Raw genomic sequence first — 22,831 nt, forward strand, 5'->3', positions numbered from 1 at the left:
AAGAAAGAAGAGAGCAGCCAAACCAAAAAACAAATCCACGAGTGATAACAAGCACTAAGAACTATACTAAGAAAAAAAAAAGGACAGATAGAACCCTAGGACAAATGGTAAAAGCAAAGCTACACAGACAAAATCACACAAAGAAGCATACACATACACACTCACAAAAAGAGAAAAAGGAAAAAAAAAGTACATATCTTTTGTGAAGTCTGAGGTCTTCTGCCAGCGTTCAGTAGGTGTTCTGTAGGAGTTGTTCCATATGTAGATGTATTTCTGATGTTTTTGTGGGGAAGAAGGTGATGTCCACATGATACTCCTCCACCATCTTGAAGGTGTCTCAGGAAATTTATTGCAGATGACCTCATCGTCTGAGGGGCCCACACGCCGCCAGGGTGACTACCTTCGCCTGCCGTCCAGTACCTTTCATGGTGACTGTGGCCGCCACCTCCAAGCAACTGACACTAACAACTAACTACTTGCCCTATTTCGCTATCATTATTTACTTTGATGGTCACATTGTCCCAGATTTGGCCAGTGGTAGCCTGTGCAAGATGACTTCTTTGTCTTTGTGACCTGTCGCTATTATTCTGTGAGCATTTTCTTACTTCCTGAAACAGCAAGCTATTCCAGACTCATCTTATACTTTTCCTGTCAAAACCCTGAAATCAGTCATTTTTTCAAGAAGCCCTGACTCCTCTTAGGGAGGAATGTTATTTATTTATTTTATTATTTTTATTTTTTGGCTGCGTTGGGTCTTTGTTGCTGCGTGGAGGCTTTCTCTAGTTGCGGTGAGCAGGGGCTACTCTTTGTTGCGGTGCAAGGGCTTCTCATTGCGGTGGCTTCTCTTGTCGCAGTGCATGGGCTCTAGGTGTGCAGGCCTTAGTAGTTGTGGCTCACGGGCTCTAGAGGAAAGGCTCAGTAGTTGTGGTGCACAGGCTCAGTAGTTGTGGCTCGCAGGGTCTAGAGCACAGGCTCAGTAGTTGTGGTGCACGGGCTTAGTTGCTCCACGGCATGTGGGATCTTCCCAGACCAGGGCTTGAACCCATGTACCCTGCATTGTTAGGTGGATTTTCAACCACTGCACCACCAGGGAAAGCCCAAGAATGTTATGTAGAAACCAGGACCTCTGCACTAGGTATGCTAATTATTATTGAGTTTATGGTCCTCCTAGGCCCTCTTACAGAGATAGAGAATATATGTATGTATGTATGAATTTATGTATATACACATGCACATTAACATCTGTAGTTCTGTACCCAACTGTATACATTGAAGACCATTAGTTCACCTAGGGTCTCCATTTCTATCCAATACCACAAGTTTCCTTCTCGTTTTCATATTTATCCCTTCCTCCCCTGGTAATGAGCAGTCCAACTCCGATTATCTTTAATATCAATATATTTACTTATTTGATTAATTCACCTTGTGTGTAACCACTTTCCCATTGCTTCGTCTACCTTCTTCCCACAATGAGTCTGCTTTTCTTACTGCAGTAGTATTCTAGCTTCCTGCTCTAGGCCAACCCCTTACCCTCATGTGGATGCCCTCCCACACCACTCAGACTCCAACATCGAACCCCAAGCTTTTCTCTGTTGGAGATGCCTTCCTTACCCTGCGTGAGCTCTAACCTTGTGTTGGGTCACTGTGGTATCGTATCCCTAACTCACAGCGTGCCTGCATTGTGCTCTACCTCTTAGACTGAAATAGTAAGAAAGAAGAAGAGGAAAAGAAAGAGATCACTTAATTTTTGTTTGTGCTGTGTTTATCATTCTCCCTATTCCTTTGTCTCTTTCTCTTTGTGTCTTTCTTCCTATTCCCCTTCCTCTCCATTATTTTCAATACCACCTATGACATGTTGCATAACAAATGCACATTATAGCAGAACCCTGCCAAAATTAGGCGTTCTTGTTTTTATTTGTTTTTGTTAGATTTTATGATATATTTTAAGTTATTTTATTACTCCATAATGTCAGGATTTTCTATACAGTGATTTACTGTCTGTTTTTATGTTCCTTTCCTCTTTCCATTTGCTAATCATCAAGTAAGGTTGAGTACAATTGTATATTTATATAAATTATTTTTAATGTGCTGGTTTGCCACGTATTTCTTTTTCTCTAATTTTAGTTTTAGGTGTTGTCCTCGTCTAATTTTCAAAGTTTTATTTGTATCAGTTCAGCGAACTTTGATAAATACCAATGACTGAGCATCTACCCTGCTAGGGGATGAAATTGATTGAGAAGCATTTGTAGAAGGACTTAACAGTAATATTGTGTGTGTGTGTGTGTGCCTGAGTGTGTGTACGTGTCAGTGTGTGTGTGTATTAATATAAGGTGATAATCACTATCCCAGATTGAAAGTGCTGTAGGAACACAGTGGAGGATGCACTTAACTTGGGAATTCAAGGAAGAATTCCCGGAAGAGTTGTTGCTTGAGCTGGGTCCTGAGGAGTGAAAAGAAGTGAATAAAGGTTGGGAAGACTTTTGCTCACAGAGGGAACAGCTCCAGTAAGAGGAAAAGCTATGGACCTCAGGGGAGTGATGAGAAGAGACCTAATTTATTGGCTGTAATGGTGCTAACATACTGTGGAAACAATTGGAGTAGAAAGGAATCAAGTTCAACATCATAAAGATTGCTTTGTTCTATGTATGACCAGATCAGACTCTGCTGCCTAAAGGCTGAGATCTAAAGGGAAATAATTGGGTTGCCCAAAAGGTTCGTTCAGGTTTTTCCATAAGATGTTTTGGAAAAACCGGAATGAACTTTTTGGTCGATCCAATATTTAAGCAAGTGATTCTAATTAATATATCTTATGGGGTAATACTTTAATTTTTATGAAATGAAAGAATCTACCTCAAAATGTTGAAATTTGATAAAGCTATGTTTTTAATTTCTAATTAAACTATTGAGGTGATATCCCTATTGCAAAGAAAAATATGTATGTTTTTCAGTAAAGTAGTTCTTCTGTAATTAAACATTTCTTCAGAGACAGGTCACATTAAACTTATTTAGCCATCTCTTTCATTTATTTATGACCTTCAATGAGGAAATTCTTCCTGGAATTTGAACCTTATTTTAAACTGTTTCTTAGTTTAAAAATACAAATTTAACAATAAGTCAAGTACTTTTTTGTTATTTTGACTTTTCCATTTTTAATTTAGGTGATACAGTAGTATATCAATTTGGAATAGCTACAGTGATAATTGAAGCTAATGATGACCCAAATGGTATTTTTTCCTTGGAGCCCATAGACAAAGCAGTAGAAGAAGGAAAGACTAATTCATTTTGGTAAGTATATTTGGACAAGGCAAATTCAAAATTGGTTAAAATAAAATAAAATCTTTATGTATGCAAAAATTTGAAACATTGTTAATCTTTCAAAATTAAAAAAATGGTTAAGAATGGAATAATTTCAAAGTTGGTAGTCTGAATGAATTGTAAACTTTGTTCATGTTGTTTCCACTTGTTAAAAAAAACCCTGACACTTTAGATGGAAAGCAGAAAATACTCTCCCCACCCTCCTTTACCCCACTTCTGTTCCTCGTCAAGACTGAGAGACTTCAATTATTCAAGGTCTTCTGGAATTCTTCTTTTAAATGATATGTGACTACCCTCACCCTAGGCTTTGCTTTTGAGGAACTCTTGCCAATTCTCATCTAAATATTTTTCGATTGGATTTATCTTAGACTTTATCTTTCAGTTTGGACTTCGAAGATTATGAATTTTAAGACTGCTTCTTTTTATTATTTGAAGTTCTACTTCGTTCTTCCTTTTCCATGAGATTCTTCTTGGTTGCTCAGTAAGAACTGGCTGGCTGGTTTATATTAAACATGATAAATAGACAAAGTGTATTTCTGAGATAATACAGAAAGTTCTCAGTAGAGTTACTACTTATACATTTTTCATAAGAAATAATTTTCTTTAATTTGTTATACAGGATTTTGAGGCACCGAGGACACTTTGGCAATGTTTCTGTGGCTTGGCAGCTCTTTCAGAATGATTCTGCTTTGCAACCTGGACAAGAGTTCTACGAAACTTCAGGCACTGTTAACTTTATGGATGGAGAAGGAGCCAAACCAATAATTCTCCATGCTTTTCCAGACAAAATTCCTGAATTCAATGAGTTTTATATTTTAAAGCTTGTGAACATTTCAGGTGCTGTGTTTTCTCATCTCTTTTATTTTACCACCAAAATTTACTATTTTATGCTGGAATAATTAGAGCTGTATAGAAAATGCAGTTAAATGAAGTTTTATGGATGGAGACATATCCATCCTCAAACTTGTAAATAGATTTTTTTTCCACACCAAATAGAGTATCTCAAACAAAACATTAATGGTAGTTAGGAAGTACAGATTCATGGTAGCTTAAAGTTGGTCTTCATACCATAATTTAAATAATCAATTTTCCCATCACTTTTGGTTTTAAGCATGGGAATTAAACCTTTCTAGTTAGTATCCTCTTTTCAGGCTCAACTGGTTGTTAATGAAATACTGAACCAGAATACCCTTGAAAATGTGGTGAAGGCCATATGGTGACACTATTGTTCATTGATAAACAAGTAAATTACTTAATGAGAAGTTTGCTAAACAAATTCTTTTTGTCTTCATCTTGTACTAGAAAGTACTCCCAATGCTGGTTTTTCATTCCTTATAAATTATCTTATTACAGGTGGGTCCCCAGGTCCTGGGGGCCAACTAGCAGGAACCAACCTCCAGGTGACAGTAATGATTCCATTCAATGATGATCCCTTTGGAGTTTTTATCTTTGATCCAGAGTGCCTAGAGAGAGAAGTGGCAGAAGATGTCCTCTCAGAAGATGATATGTCTTATATCACCAACTTTACTGTTCTGAGGCAGCAGGGTGTCTTCTGTGATGTACGAGTAGGCTGGGAAATACTGTCTAGTGAGTTCACTGCTGGTTTGCCTCCAATGATAGATTTTTTGCTGGCTGGAATTTTTCCCAGCACTGTGCATTCACAACCGCACATGAGGCGTCACCATAGTGGAACAGATGCTTTGTACTTCAGTGGACTAGAGGGTGCATTTGGAACTGTTAATCCAAAATACCATCCCTCAAGGAACAACTCAATTGCCAACTTTACATTTTCAGCTTGGGTAATGCCCAATGCCAATACGAATGGATTTGTTATAGCAAAGGATGATGGTAATGGAAGCATCTACTATGGGGTAAAAATTCAAACAGATGAATCCCATGTGACACTTTCCCTTCATTACAAAACTCTGGGTTCTGATGCTACATATATTGCCAAGACGACAGTCATGAAATACTTAGAAGAAAATGTTTGGCTGCATCTTCTAATTATCCTCGATGATGGTATAATTGAATTCTACCTTGATGGAAATGCAATGCCCAGAGGAATCAAGAGTCTAAAAGGAGAAGCCATTACTGATGGTGAGTGTTATCTTTACAATTAGGACCCTGAATTTTGAGTTTTTAAAAATTTTGACGTCTTAAAAAGGCTAGTGGGTATTTAAAAATCTGCTCATGTATTATTGGTTTATTTTTTTAAATAAAGCTACACGTCTACCAAGACCATAAGTTCTGTGCTGAGTGTTGCAGAAATGAATCAGGCAGAGTCTCTGCCCTTAAAGTACCTGAAATAGGCTCTGGGAGAGAGGTGTGCAAACAGATCACTTCAACACATTGTAGGAAGAAAGAAAAAATTAATAAGGAAGAAAGAAAAAAAATTCCTCTTGTGATAGTAGGAGGGATGGGTGTGATAATTCCAGGTAGAAAAGAGAACAAAGGTGTAGAAGTGTGAAGCAGAGTATTGTATCTGGAGAACTGCTGTCAGCTCAGTGTTCTGGAGGTAAAGGGTGGTGGAGATAAGGTTAAAGAGAAATTAAAAGAAAATCATATTGAACAATCCAGCAATTACAGGGGTTTATAGTATCAGGAGTTAAATTGATGAATTCTATGGTGTGCTTTAAAGAGAGAGAATCCTTATCTTTAAGCTGAATTATGTGCTGTTTCCTTGAGAAACACACTTGTGTGCATGTTTATGTCCAAATATCAGTTATTTCTGTTATAATGACCAGTTCCCTCCCAGCCCCTCTATCCTATAATTTGATTTTGTTTTTTTATTTAGTAGGAAAGTAGAGCAGAGCTTATATGGTTATATCTTAACAGAATATTTTCCTTCTGAACCTCCTGCATTAAATATCTGATTGTATTTTTTCTTTCCTAGTAGGAAAAAAGATGGGCAAAAGAATAACATACCCACACTACTGATTTCAGCCTGTAGAACCGTGCTTACAACAATCTGTGGCATTAAATTATTAATCTTTTTTTTTTTGCGGTACGCGGGCCTCTCACTGCCGTGGCCTCTCCCGTTGCGGAGCACAGGCTCAGGACATGCAGGCTCAGTGGCCATGGCTCACGGGCCTAGCTGCTCCACGGCATGTGGGATCTTCCCGGACCGGGGCACGAACCTGTGTCCCCTGCATCGGCAGGCAGACTCTCAACCACTGTGCCACCAGGGAAGCCCAAATTATTAATCTTTTGATTGTGTGAATATATACATATGTCTGTTAACATTGATGTTAACATCAATTTTTTTGACATGATGTTAACCACCATGATGACATGGTGGTAGAATGGGAAAGATTGGGGAAAATAAGAGCTGGTGTTTCTTTATGTAGCTTACTGCAAGGAACTTATATTGTCTATGTAATTTGTAACTTATAAATAAAATTGAAAAGATATATATTTATATTTAGGTTATTAATGAAATATAGGATATTTTATGTATATTATAAAATATACAAAAGTGTATATAGGTGTACAGGTAGATGAATTTTAAAAAATTTAAAATTCATCAGTTTCAGCACTCCATGTAACCAGCCCCCAGATCAAGAAACAGTGTTCCAGAAGCCCTCTTTGGCTCTTCTCTAGTCATTGACTCATCATCATGCCCAACTACGATTGCCATTTCTAAGAGCATAAGATTAGTTTTAAATGTTTTTAAAATTTATGTACATAGAATTGAGCAGTGCGTACGCTTGAGTGTCTGGGGTTTGTTCAGTATTGTGTGTGAAGTTCATCTGTATTTTTGTCTATTGTAGATATTTCACTCTCATTACTATATAGTCAGTCCAGAACCTCTGGAGAAGGCATGGAGGCAATCCCAAATCACTGCCAAACTCTCATCTTACATAAATATCTTAGTTGAGTTATTGGAGAGGGAATAAGTAAAGTAATAAGAATTGGTGAATTCCTAAAAAGGGTTATTATTGATGCATAGTAAAGAGTTGAGCTGCATATTGTTACTATCATGAAAAAGTCCTTAAAACTCATATAATGTTGTTCCTGGGAAGCAATATTTCTTTTTCTACATATATTGCATTAGTTGTTTGGATTAAAAGTTATTTTTGGTCCACAAAAACTCCTTTTGCTGAATTCTCACAGCTTCATTTAACTCAAGGTGAATTTCTAACAGATCAAGAATTGAAGTTCTCAAAGAATAGTAATACTAAAGTTTTAAAATTGTGACTGAATTGAATCATTCCATTCTTAGATGTGCAAGGAAATTTTTAGATTTCCCATAAGAAATGTCTATCCAAATATATACATATACATACGTATATACACATACCTACGCATGTACAACATATCCTTTGGTACAAAATATCTTAAATCCCAGCGATTACTTTACTGATTCATTTTTCATTATAATAGATAGCCTTTATTTAATTGTGTTCTAGTTATGTGAAAGCTTTACTTACCTAATAAGACTTTTTAATAAAATCGCTTCACTTTCTGAATCACACTTGTAATTTAGGACAGGATAATTGTGGTTATTGTAGCATTTAAACCCATTTCTAATTTCAGGTCCAGGAACACTGAGAATTGGGGCAGGAGTGAATGGCAACGACAGATTTACAGGTCTGATGCAGGATGTGAGGGCCTATGAGCAGAAATTGACCCTTGAAGAAATTTACGAACTTCATGCCATGCCAGCAAAGAGTGATTTACACCCTGTTTCTGGATATCTGGAATTCAGACAGGGAGAAACTAACAAATCATTCATTATTTCTGCAAGAGATGACAATGAAGAGGAAGGAGAAGAATTATTCATTCTTAAACTAGTCTCTGTATGTGGAGGAGCTCGCATTTCTGAAGAGAATACTACAGCAAGATTGATAATACAAAAAAGTGACAATGCCAATGGCTTGTTTGGTTTCACAGGAGCCTGTATACCAGAGGTAAGTAGTGAGTCTGGTGAATTTCAGAGTTAGTTCGTGGATTTGTTCGGGAGTGGGCTTTCTTTCATTTGGTAAGATTGCCTGAGTATTGACACTAGGCCCAGAAGTATGCTATAGCCAGCGGTGCAAATGTAAATTATAAGGTCTTTTCTCTTATAAGTTCACAGTTTGAATCAGAAGCTTAATAAGCTGAGAGAAGTAGTAATAAGTTAGCAAATGAAACTTTAGAGATTATCTTTAAAGTTAATGCATTTCACAGAATGCATAATTGTACTCCACATGTAATTTACGTTTTGGCTACTGTGTAAGTAAATGAAATAATATATATTGAAAGCTTCTATGAATAATTGTAATTGAGGCTTTATTAAAATATGATTTTTTGAGGGTTTTTTCCCCACATATGAAACGTTCTTGAGTAGTTACAGTGTTCTTCCATGTTGGATGTAAATGCCTTTCTTATCACCCATCTTGGCCAGCTTAATTCATTAGGCAGTTTTACTGCCCTTATCAGTCCTTTCCAAGCTTTCAAGGATTCGTAATCATCTTGGTTTCCTGTTCAGTAATGTGAGATCTTATGAAACCGCTTCACAGGTGTTCTGTGTGAAGCAACAGCTCAGTGTCCATGAAAGGATGCCAACGAACAAGAGAGGCTTTCCTTTTGCAAGTTGATTCTTGGAGGTTTAGAGGGGTGCATATGTAAATTGAAGCAATTAAGAAAAACATGAATGGGTAGAGCTTGAAAAAAATATCTAGGTCATAGGGCTCATTGTATCAATAGCTCAAATTGGGGTGCCTGGCTCTCTGGAGTGTTTTATTGCCCCTCTTATTCTTTGGTTTGGTGACAATCATAAGAGATCTTCAATAAGTGTTCTTTTTCTATACCAGAAATAGAATATCCTAGACAGGGAGGACAAATGTCATACAAATCTATGACTTAAAAGAGAAATATGTTTATCTATAATGATAATACTTTTAGATACTTAGATGTCAAAGAACTTTACATGTTAGTTTTTTATGCACCTTTCTGATAATTTATAATGTAGCTGCAACAAATATTAATTATTACCTTCTCCACTTCGAAGGGTTAGAAACGGCAGCTTAGAGACCTGAGAAAATAACTAACCCTAGTTGAATTAAATGAGATAGGATCAAATACCTGATGCAAAGTGTGGCAGTTGGGCTTCCCTGGTGGCGCAGTGGTTGAGAATACGCCTGCCTATGCAGGGGACACGGGTTCGTGCCCTGGTCCAGGAGGATCCCGCATGCCGCAGAGCGGCTGGGCCCGTGAGCCATGGCCGCTGAGCCTGCGCGTCCGGAGCCTGTGCTCCGCAACGGGAGAGGCCACGACGGTGAGAGGCCCGCGTACCGCCAAAACAGAAACAAAGTGTGGCAATTACTAGTATTTAATAAATACTAATTTTCTCCCCCTGCCTTCTTTTGTTTCTAAGATACAGTGGGAAGAACTGGAATTTGAACTTATGTCTTGTGAATTCTAACCTGTTGTCTTTCCCCCATGTATGTTTGATATCATCATCTCTATTTTTAAAAAGACGAAGTGACTTCCATCAGGTTGTGAGAACCATTCTGTGCCATCTAAAATCAGCTTCCCTTCATATCACTTCATGACCTGGCACCTGCCTATGGCTCTGACTTCTTGTGTAATTCTCCTCTTTGGTCAGTATGTTTCAGTCAGAGTTTCCTCGTTTCAGTTCCAATCTCAGGGCATCAGCACTTCCTAGCCTTTCAATCTGGAACACTCTTATTCCACATCCTCAGAATTAGTCATTCAAGTCTCAGCTCCAAAGACATCTACTCAGTAAAGACTTTTTAATTTAAAGTAATCCTCCCACTTCTCCTAACTGGTCACTCTCCATCCCTTCACCTAGTTTTACTTTTTTTTTGTAGCATTGATCACACGCTTCAATTCCGTATGTTATTAATAAGCCTGCTTATATACTGCCTATCCCTTTCTACCACAGAGGTGAAAGAGTTTTATTATTGTTCATTATTGTACCTCTAGGACCTAGCATGGCACATAGTAGGTACTCAATAAATCTTTGTTGAACTTGTGAATGTATTTTAATATCAAGACATGAAAAGGCTCATAGTTCAAATAACAAACACAACCAGATTCAGCTAAGCTGCATAAACAGCCAAACTGAAAAACAAAACAAAACAATACATAAGTTTTTAAAACCTGCCTAAAATGAGTAGTTTTTGAGTGTTTCTCTGACTTTCTGGGACATGATAGTAAGTCTTCAGTGCTGGCTTATCTCACAATTTCCATTGATAGATTGTGTTGGTGTTGGTTTAGTTCCACCTAGGTATTCCACCTTTGTTCCCAGATATTTCAGAATTTGAACAGGGCCAGTCAACCTTTGATTGCAGAAGAGAACTTCCTTATAGGAGCCACAGCATATATAGTTGTATAACCGCTGGAAAGAAAAAGAAAACTTGACTGGTTATTCTCCAAGCCCACCTGAGAGAGAAATAGAATACATCTATACTGGAAGGAGTAAAGTTTAGATGGTTAATATAGGGAAAGTGTTGTGTCTAAAAGATCAGATATTGGAATTTGATTGTCAGGAAGATTACAGAATTTTCATTCTTGAAAGTCTTAAGAATTGAAGTATAAAACTCGTACTTTCATCTTGGTGTGATATGAAGACAGGAGTGATATGAAATATTTTTGTCGTGATGACCGTCATCAATATTTATTGATTGCTTACTGAAGTCATTCTCAAAGTGTAGCGCAAGGACCCCTAGGGGTTCCTGAGATCTTTCAGGAGTTCTACAAAAGTCAAACCTAATTTTATAAAATGCTATGATCTCTTTTTCATTTTATTGACATTTGCACTGCAAAAGCCACAGTTGCCGAAACTGCTAGCTGCTAGTGCCTTTGTATGAATCAAGGCAGTGGCACAAAACTGTACCAGTTGTCATTGTTTTATTTATCACCACACACCTGTAGTTTAAAAGGTGAATATTTCACTTGAGTATCTTTGATGAAACAATACAAAACATTAATTTGATAAAATTTCTACCCTTGAATACCCACCTTTTTAACATTCCGTGTTGTGAAATGAGAAGCACAAATAAAGCACTTCTGCTACATTAACAAAACATGATAGTTGTGAAGAAAAGCGTTTGTGCAGATACTGAGTTGTGAGCTGAACTGGCTGCTCTTTTCGTGGAACACCATTTTTACTTGAAAAATGACCAACAAAGTTTGGTTATTCAGACTTGGGTATCTGGCAGGCATTTTCATGGAAATGAATGAAGTGAGTCAGTGACTACCTGGAAAACAACTGATAGTATTTGTTGCCAGTGATAAAAATTTGAGCTTTCAAACAAAAATTAGGGTTGTTGGGACATTTTACCTGCCAAAGTGAACTTGATGGTTTCCCAATACTTAAAGACTTTTCAGATAAGATTGGTAGTGATATTAGCAAGTGTGATTTACTTATTTTGTATAATGAAATACATCAACATTTGGAAGATCTGTATAACTCAGTGAACCAATATTCTCCAAATAATCCACGTGTATTGTTACAGAATCATGCATGGGTAAAGACTGATTTAAAGTGCAAGGTAGACCAATGGATTTTAATGTCTTAGAGTATGATTCCACATTGCAACTAAACTACCACTTGTCAAATTTTGGTATAATATTGAGGAAGAATACCCACAGCTGTCTGAAAACACTATTGTAATCCTCTTCCTTTTCCAGTTATATATCTATGTAACGCTGGATAGTCTTCATATACTTCAACCAAAATAACAAATAGCAACAGACAAATTGATTACAAATGGAGATATGAGAATCTAGCTGTCTTCTGTTAAGCTAGACTTTGAAGAGAATTGCAAAAATGTAAAAACAATGCCCCCATCATTATTTTTTTGTTTTAGAGAATATAGTTAGTTTTCATAAAATACGTTGCTTATGTTAACATGAGCTTATTATTGCTATTTAAAATGAGTTAGTATATCAATATTTAATTTTTTTTCAATTTTCATTCATAAAATGGTAAATATCAGCAGATTTCACCAACATAAGCAAGAAACTCTTTGGGGTTCTCAGTCATTTTTATGAGAGCTCAGGAGTCCTGAAACTAAAATATTTGAGAACTGGTGGTTTATACCTGGAATTATCTTGAGTTTAAATTTTATGGTTACTTGCTTCATTTTCAGAAATAAAAACCACTGTCACTTCCATAGATTCTTCTGCATTGTGATGTTTCAGTGACATTGAAAAGTTAACTTTTTTCTTATTCCTCCAAAAATGCTGAAGCCGATAGAGATCGTTTAAAGACTTCTCTCTGAATTATGTTATGCTTTTGCATTTTTCATAGATTCATATGACATAAAGTAATATTAAGGTTAAAATGAAAGCATAATAAGATCTTAAACAAATAATGAAAATATGTGGAATATGACATAGTCTACTTGATGGCATATTGAAAGAGATGAGATTATTTTGTGATTTGTTTCCTCCTAAACAGGTACACCGTGTCCTGTCAAATAGCAGGTGCTTAATAAATTTAATTGAAAGAATGAACAAATGTAGTTTAGAGCCCTGGTGGGGTATGCCAAATAATTCTTTGGATTCCTAGTGGGCTCTGTATTGAACAGATGGCTGATTTTTGTTGGACGTATTGCCTAGTAGTCACATTATCATATTGCCTTCCTGTGTTTTGTTATTCTTCGTACTTAACAATGTTATTTTCTCTCCACCTTCTTTTCGCACTGTTTTTTTTATGTCCTGCAGTCTTGTATACCACATAATTATAGAGTTGCTTTTCCTAATGATTCATAGAATTTGCTAGTCTTACTTTACTTTTACAACTACTATTTGGATTATGTTTTATATTTATAAACTCATGGCTTAAGAATAAATTTAGAGATATTTTGAGAGGATCTTTTTAAAAACGAGAGTATTATTTAACTTGGACTGTGTTTGTTTTTATGTGCCTGCCCTATGTTATGTGAATAGATTCCTTTAGATATAAGTGATATTGGTATAATCTGATATCCCAGATCATCAGCCAAGCATGAAACAAAATAAAAAATTAAGTGGATGTGTAATTGTTTAGCTTTAATCTTCTATCTCAATAGAGAAAGCCAAATTCATGTGGAATAATATATTATTTTTTCTAGGAAAATGTATTTCAAAAACTCTTCTCATTGTTAACCTTTATAATTACTTTTCTGATGGTCTGAAGATGTGTCAGGTTCCTGACTCGAAAGAGAAAACAGTAGCGGCTGCTACTGTTTCTTGTGAAAAACTGAGTGATGATGGTTCTCATGATTATTACTTGATGTTATGCCCCTTCATATATACTGGCCTGTACTTTTGCTTGATTTATGATTCTAAAGTCAATTAGATGGGGGCTTCCCTGGTGGCACAATGGTTAAGAATCTGCCTGCCAATACAGGGGACACGGGTTTGAGCCCTGGTCTGGGAAGATCCCACATGCCGCAGAGCAACGAAGCCCGTGCGCACAACCACTTAGCCTACACTCTAGAGCCCGCGAGCCACAACTACTGAAGCCCACGGGCCTAGAGCCCATGCTCCGCAAAAAGAGAAGCCACCGCAGTGAGAAGCCCGCACACCACAACAAAGAGTAGCCCCGGCTCGCCACAACTAGAGAAAGCCTGAGCACAGCAACGAAGACCCAACGCAGCCAAAAATAAATAAATAAATACATAAGTAAAGTCAATTAGGTGAATTTCCTTTAAATTTTTTTTTTTTTTTTTTTTTTTTTTTTTTGTGGTATACGGGCCTTTCACTGTTCTAGCCTCTCCCGTTGCGGAGCACAGGCTCCGGACGTGCAGGCTCAGCAGCCATGGCTCACGTGCCTAGCCACTCCGCGGCATGTGGGATCTTCCTGGACCGGGGCACGAACCCATGTCCCCTGCATTGGCAGGTGGATTCTCAACCACTGCGCCACCAGGGAAGCCCTCTTTTAAATTTTTTGATCAGTCTTTTTAAATATAGAGCAGTTAAACCGTTTCCATTTTTTTCTTTTCTTTTTTGACATTTTTAGTTTTCTTTTGAATTTTATTTTAGTTTTTTATACAGCAGGTTTTTGTTAGTCATCCATTTTATACACATCATTGTATACATGTCAATCCCAATCTCCCAGTTGATCACACCACCACCCCTACCGCCCACTGCTTTACCCCCTTGGTGTCCATACGTTTGTTCCCTACATCTGTGTCTCCATTTCTGCCCTGCAAACCGGTTCATCTATACCAGTTTTCTAGGTTCCACATATATGCATTAATATACAATATTTGTTTTTCTCATTCTGACTTACTTCACTCTGCATGACAGTCTCTAGATTCATCCACGTCTCTACAAATGACTCAATTTCGTTCCTTTTTATGGCTGAGTAATATTCCATTGTATATATTTACCACATCTTCTTTATCCATTCGTCTGTCGATGGGCATTTAGGTTGCTTCCATCACCTGGCTATTGTAAATAGTGCTGCAATGAGCATTGGAGTGCATGTGTCTTTTTTAATTATGGTTTTCTCTGGGTATATGCCCAGTAGTGAGATTGCTGGGTCATATGGTAATTCTATTTTTAGTTTTTTAAGGAATCTCCATACTGTTCTCCACAGTGGCTGTATCAATTTACATTCCCACCAACAGTGCAAGAGGGTTCCCTTTTCTCCACACCCTCTCCAGCATTTGTTGTTTATAGATTTTCTGATAATGCCCATTCTAACTGGTGTGAGGTGGTACCTTATTGTAGTTTTGATTTGCATTGCTCTAATAATTAGTGATGTTGAGCAACTTTTCATGTGCTTCTTGGCCATCTGTATGTCTTCTTTGGAGAGATGTCTATTTAGGTTTTCTGCCTATTTTTTGATTGGGTTGTTTGTTTCTTTAATATTGAGCTGCATGAGCTGTTTATATATTTTGGAGATTAATCCTTTGTCTGTTTATTGGTTTGCAAATATTTTCTCCCATTCTGAGGGTTGTCTTTTCGTCTTGTTTATGGTTTCCTTTGCTGTGCAAAAGCTTTTAAGTTACCTTAGGTCCCATTGATTATTTTTCTTTTTATTCCATTCTCTAGGAGGTGGATCAGAAAAGATCTTGCTGTGATTTATTTCAAAGAGTGTTCTTCCTATGTTTTCCTCTGAGTGTTTTATAGTGTCCAGTCTTACATTAAGGTCTCTAATCCATTTTGAGTTTATTTTTGTGTATGGTGTTAGGGAGTGTTCTAATTTCATACTTTTACATGTAGCTGTCCAGTTTTCCCAGCACCACTTATTGAAGAGACTGTCTTTTCTCCATTGTATATCCTTGCCTCCTTTGTCATAGATTAGTTGACCATAGGTGTGTGGGTTTATCTCTGGGCTTTCTATCTTGTTCTATTGATCCGTGTTTCTGTTTTTGTGTCAGTACCATATTGTCTTGATTACTGTAGCTTTGTAGTATAGTCTGAAGTCAGGGCATCTGATTCCTCCAGCTCTGCTTTTTTCCCTCAAGACTGCTTTGGCTATTCGGGGTCTTTTGTGTCTCCATACAACTTTTAAGATTTTTGGTTCTACTTGTGTAAAAAATGCCATTGGTAATTTGGTAAGAATTGCATTGAATCTGTAGATTGCTTTGGGTACTATAGTCATTTTCACAATATTGATCCTTCCAATCCAAGAACATGGTATAGCTCTCCATCTGTTGGTATCATCTTCAATTTCTTTCATCAGTGTCTTTTGTGCATACAGGTCTTTTGTCTCCCTAGGTAGGTTTATTCCTAGGTATTTTATTCTTTTTGTTGCAATGGTAAATGGGAGTGTTTCCTTAATTTCTCTTTCAGATTTTTCATCATTAGTGTATAGGAATGCAACAGATTTCTGTGCATTATTTTTGTATCCTGCTACTTTACCAAATTCATTGATTAGCTCTAGTAGTTTTCTGGTGGCATCTTTAGGATTCTCTATGTATAGTATCATGTCATCTGCACATAGTGACAGTTTTACTTCTTCTCTTCCAATTTGTATTCCTTTTATTTCTTTTTCTTCTCTGATTGCCGTGGCTAGGCCTTCCAACACTATGCTGAATAATAGTGGTGTGAGTGGACATCCTTGTCTTGTTCCTGATCTTAGAGGAAATGCTTTCAGGTTTTCACCATTGAGATGATGTTTGCTGTGGGTTTGTCATATATGGCCTTTATTATGTTGAGGTAGTTTCTCTCTATGCCCACTTTCTGGAGAGTTTTTATCATGAGTGGGTGTTGAATTTTGTCAAAAGCTTTTTCTGCATCTATTGAGATGATTTTATGATTTTTCTTCTTCAGTTTGGTAATATGGTGTATCACATTGATTGATTTGCATGTATTGAAGAATCCTTGCATGCCTGGGATAAATCCCACTTGACCATGGTGTATCATCCTTTTAATGTGTTGTTGGATTCTGTTTGCTAGTATTTTGTTGAGGATTTTTGCATCTGTATTCATCAGTGGTATTGGCCTGTAATTTTCTTTTCTTTTAGTATCTTTGTCTGGTTTTGGTATCAGGGTGATGGTGGCCTCAGAGAATGAGTTTGGGAGTGTTCCTTCCTCTGCAATTTTTTGGAAGAGTTTGAGAAAGATGGGTGTTAGCTCTTCTCTAAATTTTTGATAGAATTCACCTGTGAAGCCATCTGGTCCTGGACTTTTGTTTGTTGGAAGCTTTTTAATCACAGTTTCAATTTTATTACTTGTGACTGGTCTGTTCACATTTTCTATTTTTTCCTGGTTCAGTCTTGGAAGGTTATACCTTTCTAAGAATTTGTCCATTTCTTCCAGGTTGTCCATTTTATTGGCATAGAGTTGCTTGTAGTAGTCTCTTAGGATGCTTTGTATTTCTGCGGTGTCTGTTGTAACTTCTCCTTTTTCGTTTCTAATTTTATTGATTTGAGTCCTCTCCCTCTTTTTCTTGATGAGTCTGGCTAATGGTTTATCAATTTTGTTTATCTTCTCAAAGAACCAGCTTTTAGTTTTATTGGTCTTTGCTATTGTTGTCTTTGTTTCTATTTCATTTATTTCTGCTCTGATCTTATTGATTTCTTTCCTTCTGCTAACTTTGGGTTTTGTTTTTTCTTCTTTCTCTAGTTCCTTTAGGTGTAAGATTAGATTATTTATTTGAGATTTTTCTTGTTTCTTGAGGTAGGCTTATATAGCTATAAACTTACCTCTTAGATCTGCTTTTGCTGCATCCTATAGGTTTTGGATTGTTGTGTTTCATTGTCGTTTGTCTCTAGGTATTTTTTGATTTCCTCTTTGATTTCTTCAGTGATCTCTTGGTTATTTAGTAAGTAGTGCTTAGCCTCCACATGTTTGTGTTTTTTATATTTTTCCCCCTGTAATTCATTTTGAATCTCATAGTGTTGTGGTCAGAAAAGATGCTTGATATGATTTCAATTTTCTTAAATTTACTTAGGCTTGATTTGTGACCCAAGATGTGATCTATCCTGGAGAATGTTCCGTGCACACTTGAGAAGAAAGTGTAATCTGCTGGTTTTGGATGGAATGTCCTCTAAATATCAATTAAATCTATCTGGTCTGTTGTGTCATTTAAATCTTGTGTTTCCTTATTAATTTTCTGTTTGGATGATGTGCCCATTGGTGTAAGTGAGGTGGTAAAGTCCCCCACTGTTATTGTACTGTTGATTTCCCCACTATTATTGTATTACTTTTGATTTCTTTTTGAGTTGTTAGCAGTTGCCTTATGTATTGAGGTGCTCCTACTTGGGTGCATATATATTTATAATTGTTATATCTTCTTCTTGGATTGATCCCTTCATCATTATGTAGTGTCCTTCCTTGCCTCTTGTTACATTCTTTATTTAAAGTTTATTTTATCTGGTATGAGTATTGCTACTCCAGCTTTCTTTTGATTCCATTTGCATGGAATGTCTTTTTCCATCACCGCACTTTCAGTCTGTATGTGTCCCTAGGTTTGAAGTGGGTGTCTTATAGACCGCATATATATGGGTCTTGTTTTTGTATCCAATCAGTGAGCCTGTGTTTTTTGGTGGGAGCATTTAATCCATTCACGTTTAAGGTAATTATCGATATGTATGTTCCTATGACCATTTTGTTAATTGTTTTGGGTTCGTTTTTGTAGGTCCTTTTCTTCTCTTGTGTTTCGCACTTAGAGAAGTTTCTTTAGCATTTGTTGTAGAGCTGGTTTGGTGGTGCTGAATTTTCTTAGCTTTTGCTTGTCTGTTAAGCTTTTGATTTCTCCATCGAATCTGAATGAGATTCTTGCTGGGTAGAGTAATCTTGGTTGTAGCTGCCGCAGTGAGAAGCCCGCACACTGCAACAAAGAGTAGCCCCGGCTCACCTCAACTAAAGAAAGCCTGCGCGCAGCAATGAAGACCCAACGCAGCCAAAGATAGATAAATAAGTAAATAAATAAATAAAGTCAATTAGGTGAATATTTTAATAGTAGAAAAGATCTTTTAATTATTTATTCTCCATGTCTTAATCCCCTTCTTGTATTGCTAATTCCATCCTCTGGTCTGCTATTTCCCAAAGTGCTGTGTGTGGATGGCCTTGGTTGGAAATATCTAACGCATTTTCCTGGATACCATTCCTGAATCAAGATCCCATTTCTGAGTCAGAATCTCTATTGGGGGATGGGATGGGAGGCAAAAAGCTGAAATTTAAAAATCTTTTACAATGGAAAATATCATACGTACAGAATAATAGAAAAAGTAGAATAGTCACCCCCAGTGACCCATCACCTAGCTTAAACATTTATTAGCCTTTTGCCAGTCTTGTTTCTTATATTTTGGCTGAAATAATTTTTAAAGCAATGTCATGCATTATGTCATTTCTCTGTAAATTCATAAGTATGCAAGGTGGATTTTTACCAGGCATCCTATGTCATTTTTTTTTAATGGATGCTTGGCTCTTGAAGCTTCTTCCCTTGTTAAAACTTTACAGAGTTTACTTTATTGTGTAAATTATTAATTCATTAAAATTTCTATGCAGTTTTGATATATACCACACGTCTGCACTTATTTGTATTGAATATGGATAGTCTTTTTTTCTCTTCTTTTTCAAACTGAAAATAGTTAGTAGGTGATAGATTTTAATGAAGGCTTTACTAAATGAAAGTGTGGTTAGATAACTTTTCCCCGTGTGATTCCTGCAAGCAAAATGCTTAGTCCTGTACGCTGCATGGTATTGTCATTGACTTGGTAAAAAGCTATAAGAAAACATCACACTCCCTAGTGTGTCTTTGGATCTAATTAATCTATGTCTCTTGCTGAAAGGGAAAGGCTGAATACTCATATGTTGGGATTAATGATTTATTAATTTAACTCATTCAAAATAGTCATTCTGATTAAAATTTGGGGTGGGAAAAGGGAGCAAATATGTCCCCACTCTGATAGGAATCTAAATACATGGGAATTTGCTTTTTTTAAATATGCAAGCATTTAAGTTTCTTGATAAAATAAGGGAATGTTTTTATGTGGCATTTTTTGTTACTGTGTTTGTGTATCTGTATTTTAAGGGGAAGAAATATAAGATTTGTTTAGCACTTACTATTTACTAGGTACCATGTAAAGCACTTATTTAACCTCCACCAAAATCCATGAGACATTGTGATCTTCATTTTAAGAAGAGATCACTGAGACAGAGGACTTTTGGTAAGTGGTGGAGTGAAACAGTCAAACGGGACTGTTTGACCTTAAAGCCATGCTGTTTCCACCACACATATGTTTGTATACCATTCAGCTATGATGAAAATGCTGATGTAAATGTCTAAGTGGAAATTAAATTAGTTGCTGTATTGAGCACCTATGTCTTTGCTGCTTCCTCTTCTCTTCAGCCTCTTAGGGTTGGAGGGCCCCACCTTCAGAACAGTTAATTCTGCCGTAACATGATAGATGTGTTTCTAAAAATCACCACACTGTACCAAATTGCATAGTGAAAAACACAAGAACTTATGGGAAAGATGAGTTAGGCGAACGCTATCCAAAAATTTGGTCAGTGATATGTAAAAAGAAAGGTAGGGACCTAATAAAAAATAGGTTTACACAATAAGTGTTTAATTTTTAAGTATGATAATAAATATGGCATATACCTTGAAAAAACCTTAAGTTTGCTTGTGGAAGTGAGCATCAGAGGAATGTAGCTTGCGTGCTACTGTGAAGTGATGGAAGGAGGTTTATTCGAAATCAGAGGGAACATTGCCACATTCACTGCAGATAAATGTGGCTGGTGACACATGCGTTGAACTGAGGTAACTGATGTTTGGAGTGTGTGTGTGTGTGTGTGTGTGTGTGTGTGTATTCCCATGTGGCTTGTTTCAGGTGGTACAGTTTTCTGTGTTCACCATGTTTCTTGTGGATGAAATTAAACATAAACAAATGTGAAATATGTTCAAAGTGCTCCCTGATGTATCAGTTGCATTGGAACAGTTTCATTTCAAAACCAGTGTTACAGCAGAACTGATTGTACTTGGTCCTTTTCTATCTATACTTACTTCCCTCATTGTCTTATCCAGTCTTTAAATATAATTTATTGTAATGGCCTTAAAATATACCATTTGTATATGGCCTTAAAATACCAGACCATATGTTAAATACCATAACATTTTTACAATGTTATGCCAATCTCTGCTCTACAGCAAAGTGACTCAGTTATACACATGTATACATTCTTTTTTAATATTATTTTCTATTATGGTTTACCCCAGGAGATTGGATATAGTTCCCTGTGCTATACTGTAGGACCTTGTTGTTTATCCATTCTAAATGTAGTAGTTTGCATCTACTAACCCCAAACTCCCAGTCCATCCCTCTCCCTCCCCCTCTTCCCCTTGGCAACCACAAGTCTGATCTCTGTCTGTGAGTCTGTTTGTGTTTTGCAGATAGGTTCATTTGTGCTGTATTTTAGATCCCACACATAAGTGATATCATATGGTATTTGTCTTTCTCTTTCTGACTTACTTAATCCCTAGTTGCATCCACGTTGCTGCCGATGGCATTATTTTGTTCTTTTTATGACTGAGTAGTATTCTATTGTATATATGTACCACATCTTCCTTATCCATTCATCTCTCAATGGACACTTAGGTTGTTTCCATATCTTGGCTATTGTGAATAGTGCTGCAGTGAACATAGGGCTGCATGTATCTTTTTGAATTAGAGTTTTCTCTGGGTATATGCCCAGGAGTGGGATTGCTGGATCATATGGTAATTCTATTTTTAGTTTTCTGAGGAACCTCCATACTGTTTTCCATAGTGGCTGCACCAACCTAATTCCCACTAATAGTGTGGGGGGGTTCCCTTTTCTCAGCACCCTCTCCAGTACTTGTTATTTGTAGACTTTTTAATGATGGCCATTCTGACTGGTGTAAGATGGTATGTCATTGTAGTTTTGATTTTCATTTCTCTAATAATTAGCGATGTTGAGCATCTTTTCATGTGCCTACTGGCCATTTGTATGCCTTCTTTGGAGAAATGTCTGTAAAGGTCTTCTGCCCATTTTTTGATTGGGTTGTTTTTTTGTTGTTGAGTTACATGAGCTGTTTGGAAATACCAGTTTTTAAATTGAACTATAGTTGATTTAAAATGTTGTGTTAGTTTCACGTGTACAGCAAAGTGATTCAGTTATACACACACACACGCACATATATATGTGTATTCTTTTTCAGATTCTTTTCCATTACAGGTTATTACAAGATATTGAATATAGTTTCCTGTGCTATACAGTAAATCCTTGTTGTTTATTTTACATGTAGTGGTGTGTATCTGTTAAGCCCAAAGTCCTAATTTATCCTTCCCCCACTTTCCCCTTTGGTAACCATAAGTTTGTTTTCTATGTCTGTGAGTCTGTTTCTGTTTTGTAAGTAAGCTTATTTGTATTATTTTTTAAATTCCACATATAAGTGATAGCAAATATTTGTTTTTCTCTGTCTGCCTTCACTTAGTATGATAATCTCTAGGTCCATCCATATTGCTGCAAATGGCAATATTTCATTCTTCTTTATGGCTGAGTAATATTCCATTGTGTGTGTGTGTGTGTGTGTGTGTGTGTATTATATGACATCACCTGAAGCAGCTGGCCTAGTGCAGCAATGGGATTGCCTGTTAAAGACTCAGCCAAGGTGCCAGCTCAGGGACAACATCTTGAAGTGTTGGAGTTTTGTGCTCCAGGATCCAGCATGTGTGCCCAATGGCTGATATCTAATTCCTTGCCCCCAGTAATTAGATCACATGAGCTCAGGAAGCAAGAGGTAGAAGTGAGACTCTTAACTCCATCACCCCCAGTGACCCACTGTCAGAATTTGTGTTTCCTGTTCCCATGTTTTAAGTTCCACTGGATTAGAAGTTCTGGTTGGACCTGGAGATGGACCATTTCCATCAAGAGACAGACTGAAGGCTCTTTTGAACAACCGTAGGGTCATTTTGGGCTTCTTAGGCTGGCAGACGAGCGGACAAAGGAGATATTGCCCCAGGGGTCCTTGATCTTGTGTACTATGAGGCAGTAGAGTTTCTGCTGCATTTTGGAGTAGGAATGCTGATGCTCAGTGAAACTCGAAGGATTTACTGGAACAACTCCTGGTGCTTCCATGCTCATTGATAACTGTTTT

At 37.0% G+C, this 22,831-nt stretch overlaps 1 protein-coding gene across 14 annotated transcripts in view; it reads left to right on the forward strand.

The window, feature by feature from the left end:
* The window catches only part of ADGRV1 (adhesion G protein-coupled receptor V1), a 565,462-nt gene that overhangs the window by 79,082 nt on the left and 463,549 nt on the right, over positions 1-22,831 (forward strand). For all 14 annotated transcript variants that reach the window (XR_013827796.1, XR_013827797.1, XM_079918356.1 and 11 more), the window contains 4 exons: positions 3,159-3,285; positions 3,935-4,152; positions 4,669-5,412; positions 7,852-8,225. Coding sequence is in view for 12 of the 14 variants with exons in the window: in XM_079918356.1 (XP_079774482.1) it covers positions 3,159-3,285; positions 3,935-4,152; positions 4,669-5,412; positions 7,852-8,225 (1,463 nt within the window). In the remaining 2 variants the exon portion in view is untranslated. The remainder of the gene's footprint in view (positions 1-3,158; positions 3,286-3,934; positions 4,153-4,668; positions 5,413-7,851; positions 8,226-22,831) is intronic.

This window comes from Stenella coeruleoalba (assembly GCF_951394435.1).
Source record: "Stenella coeruleoalba genome assembly, chromosome: 3".
Lineage (NCBI taxonomy): Eukaryota > Metazoa > Chordata > Mammalia > Artiodactyla > Delphinidae > Stenella > Stenella coeruleoalba.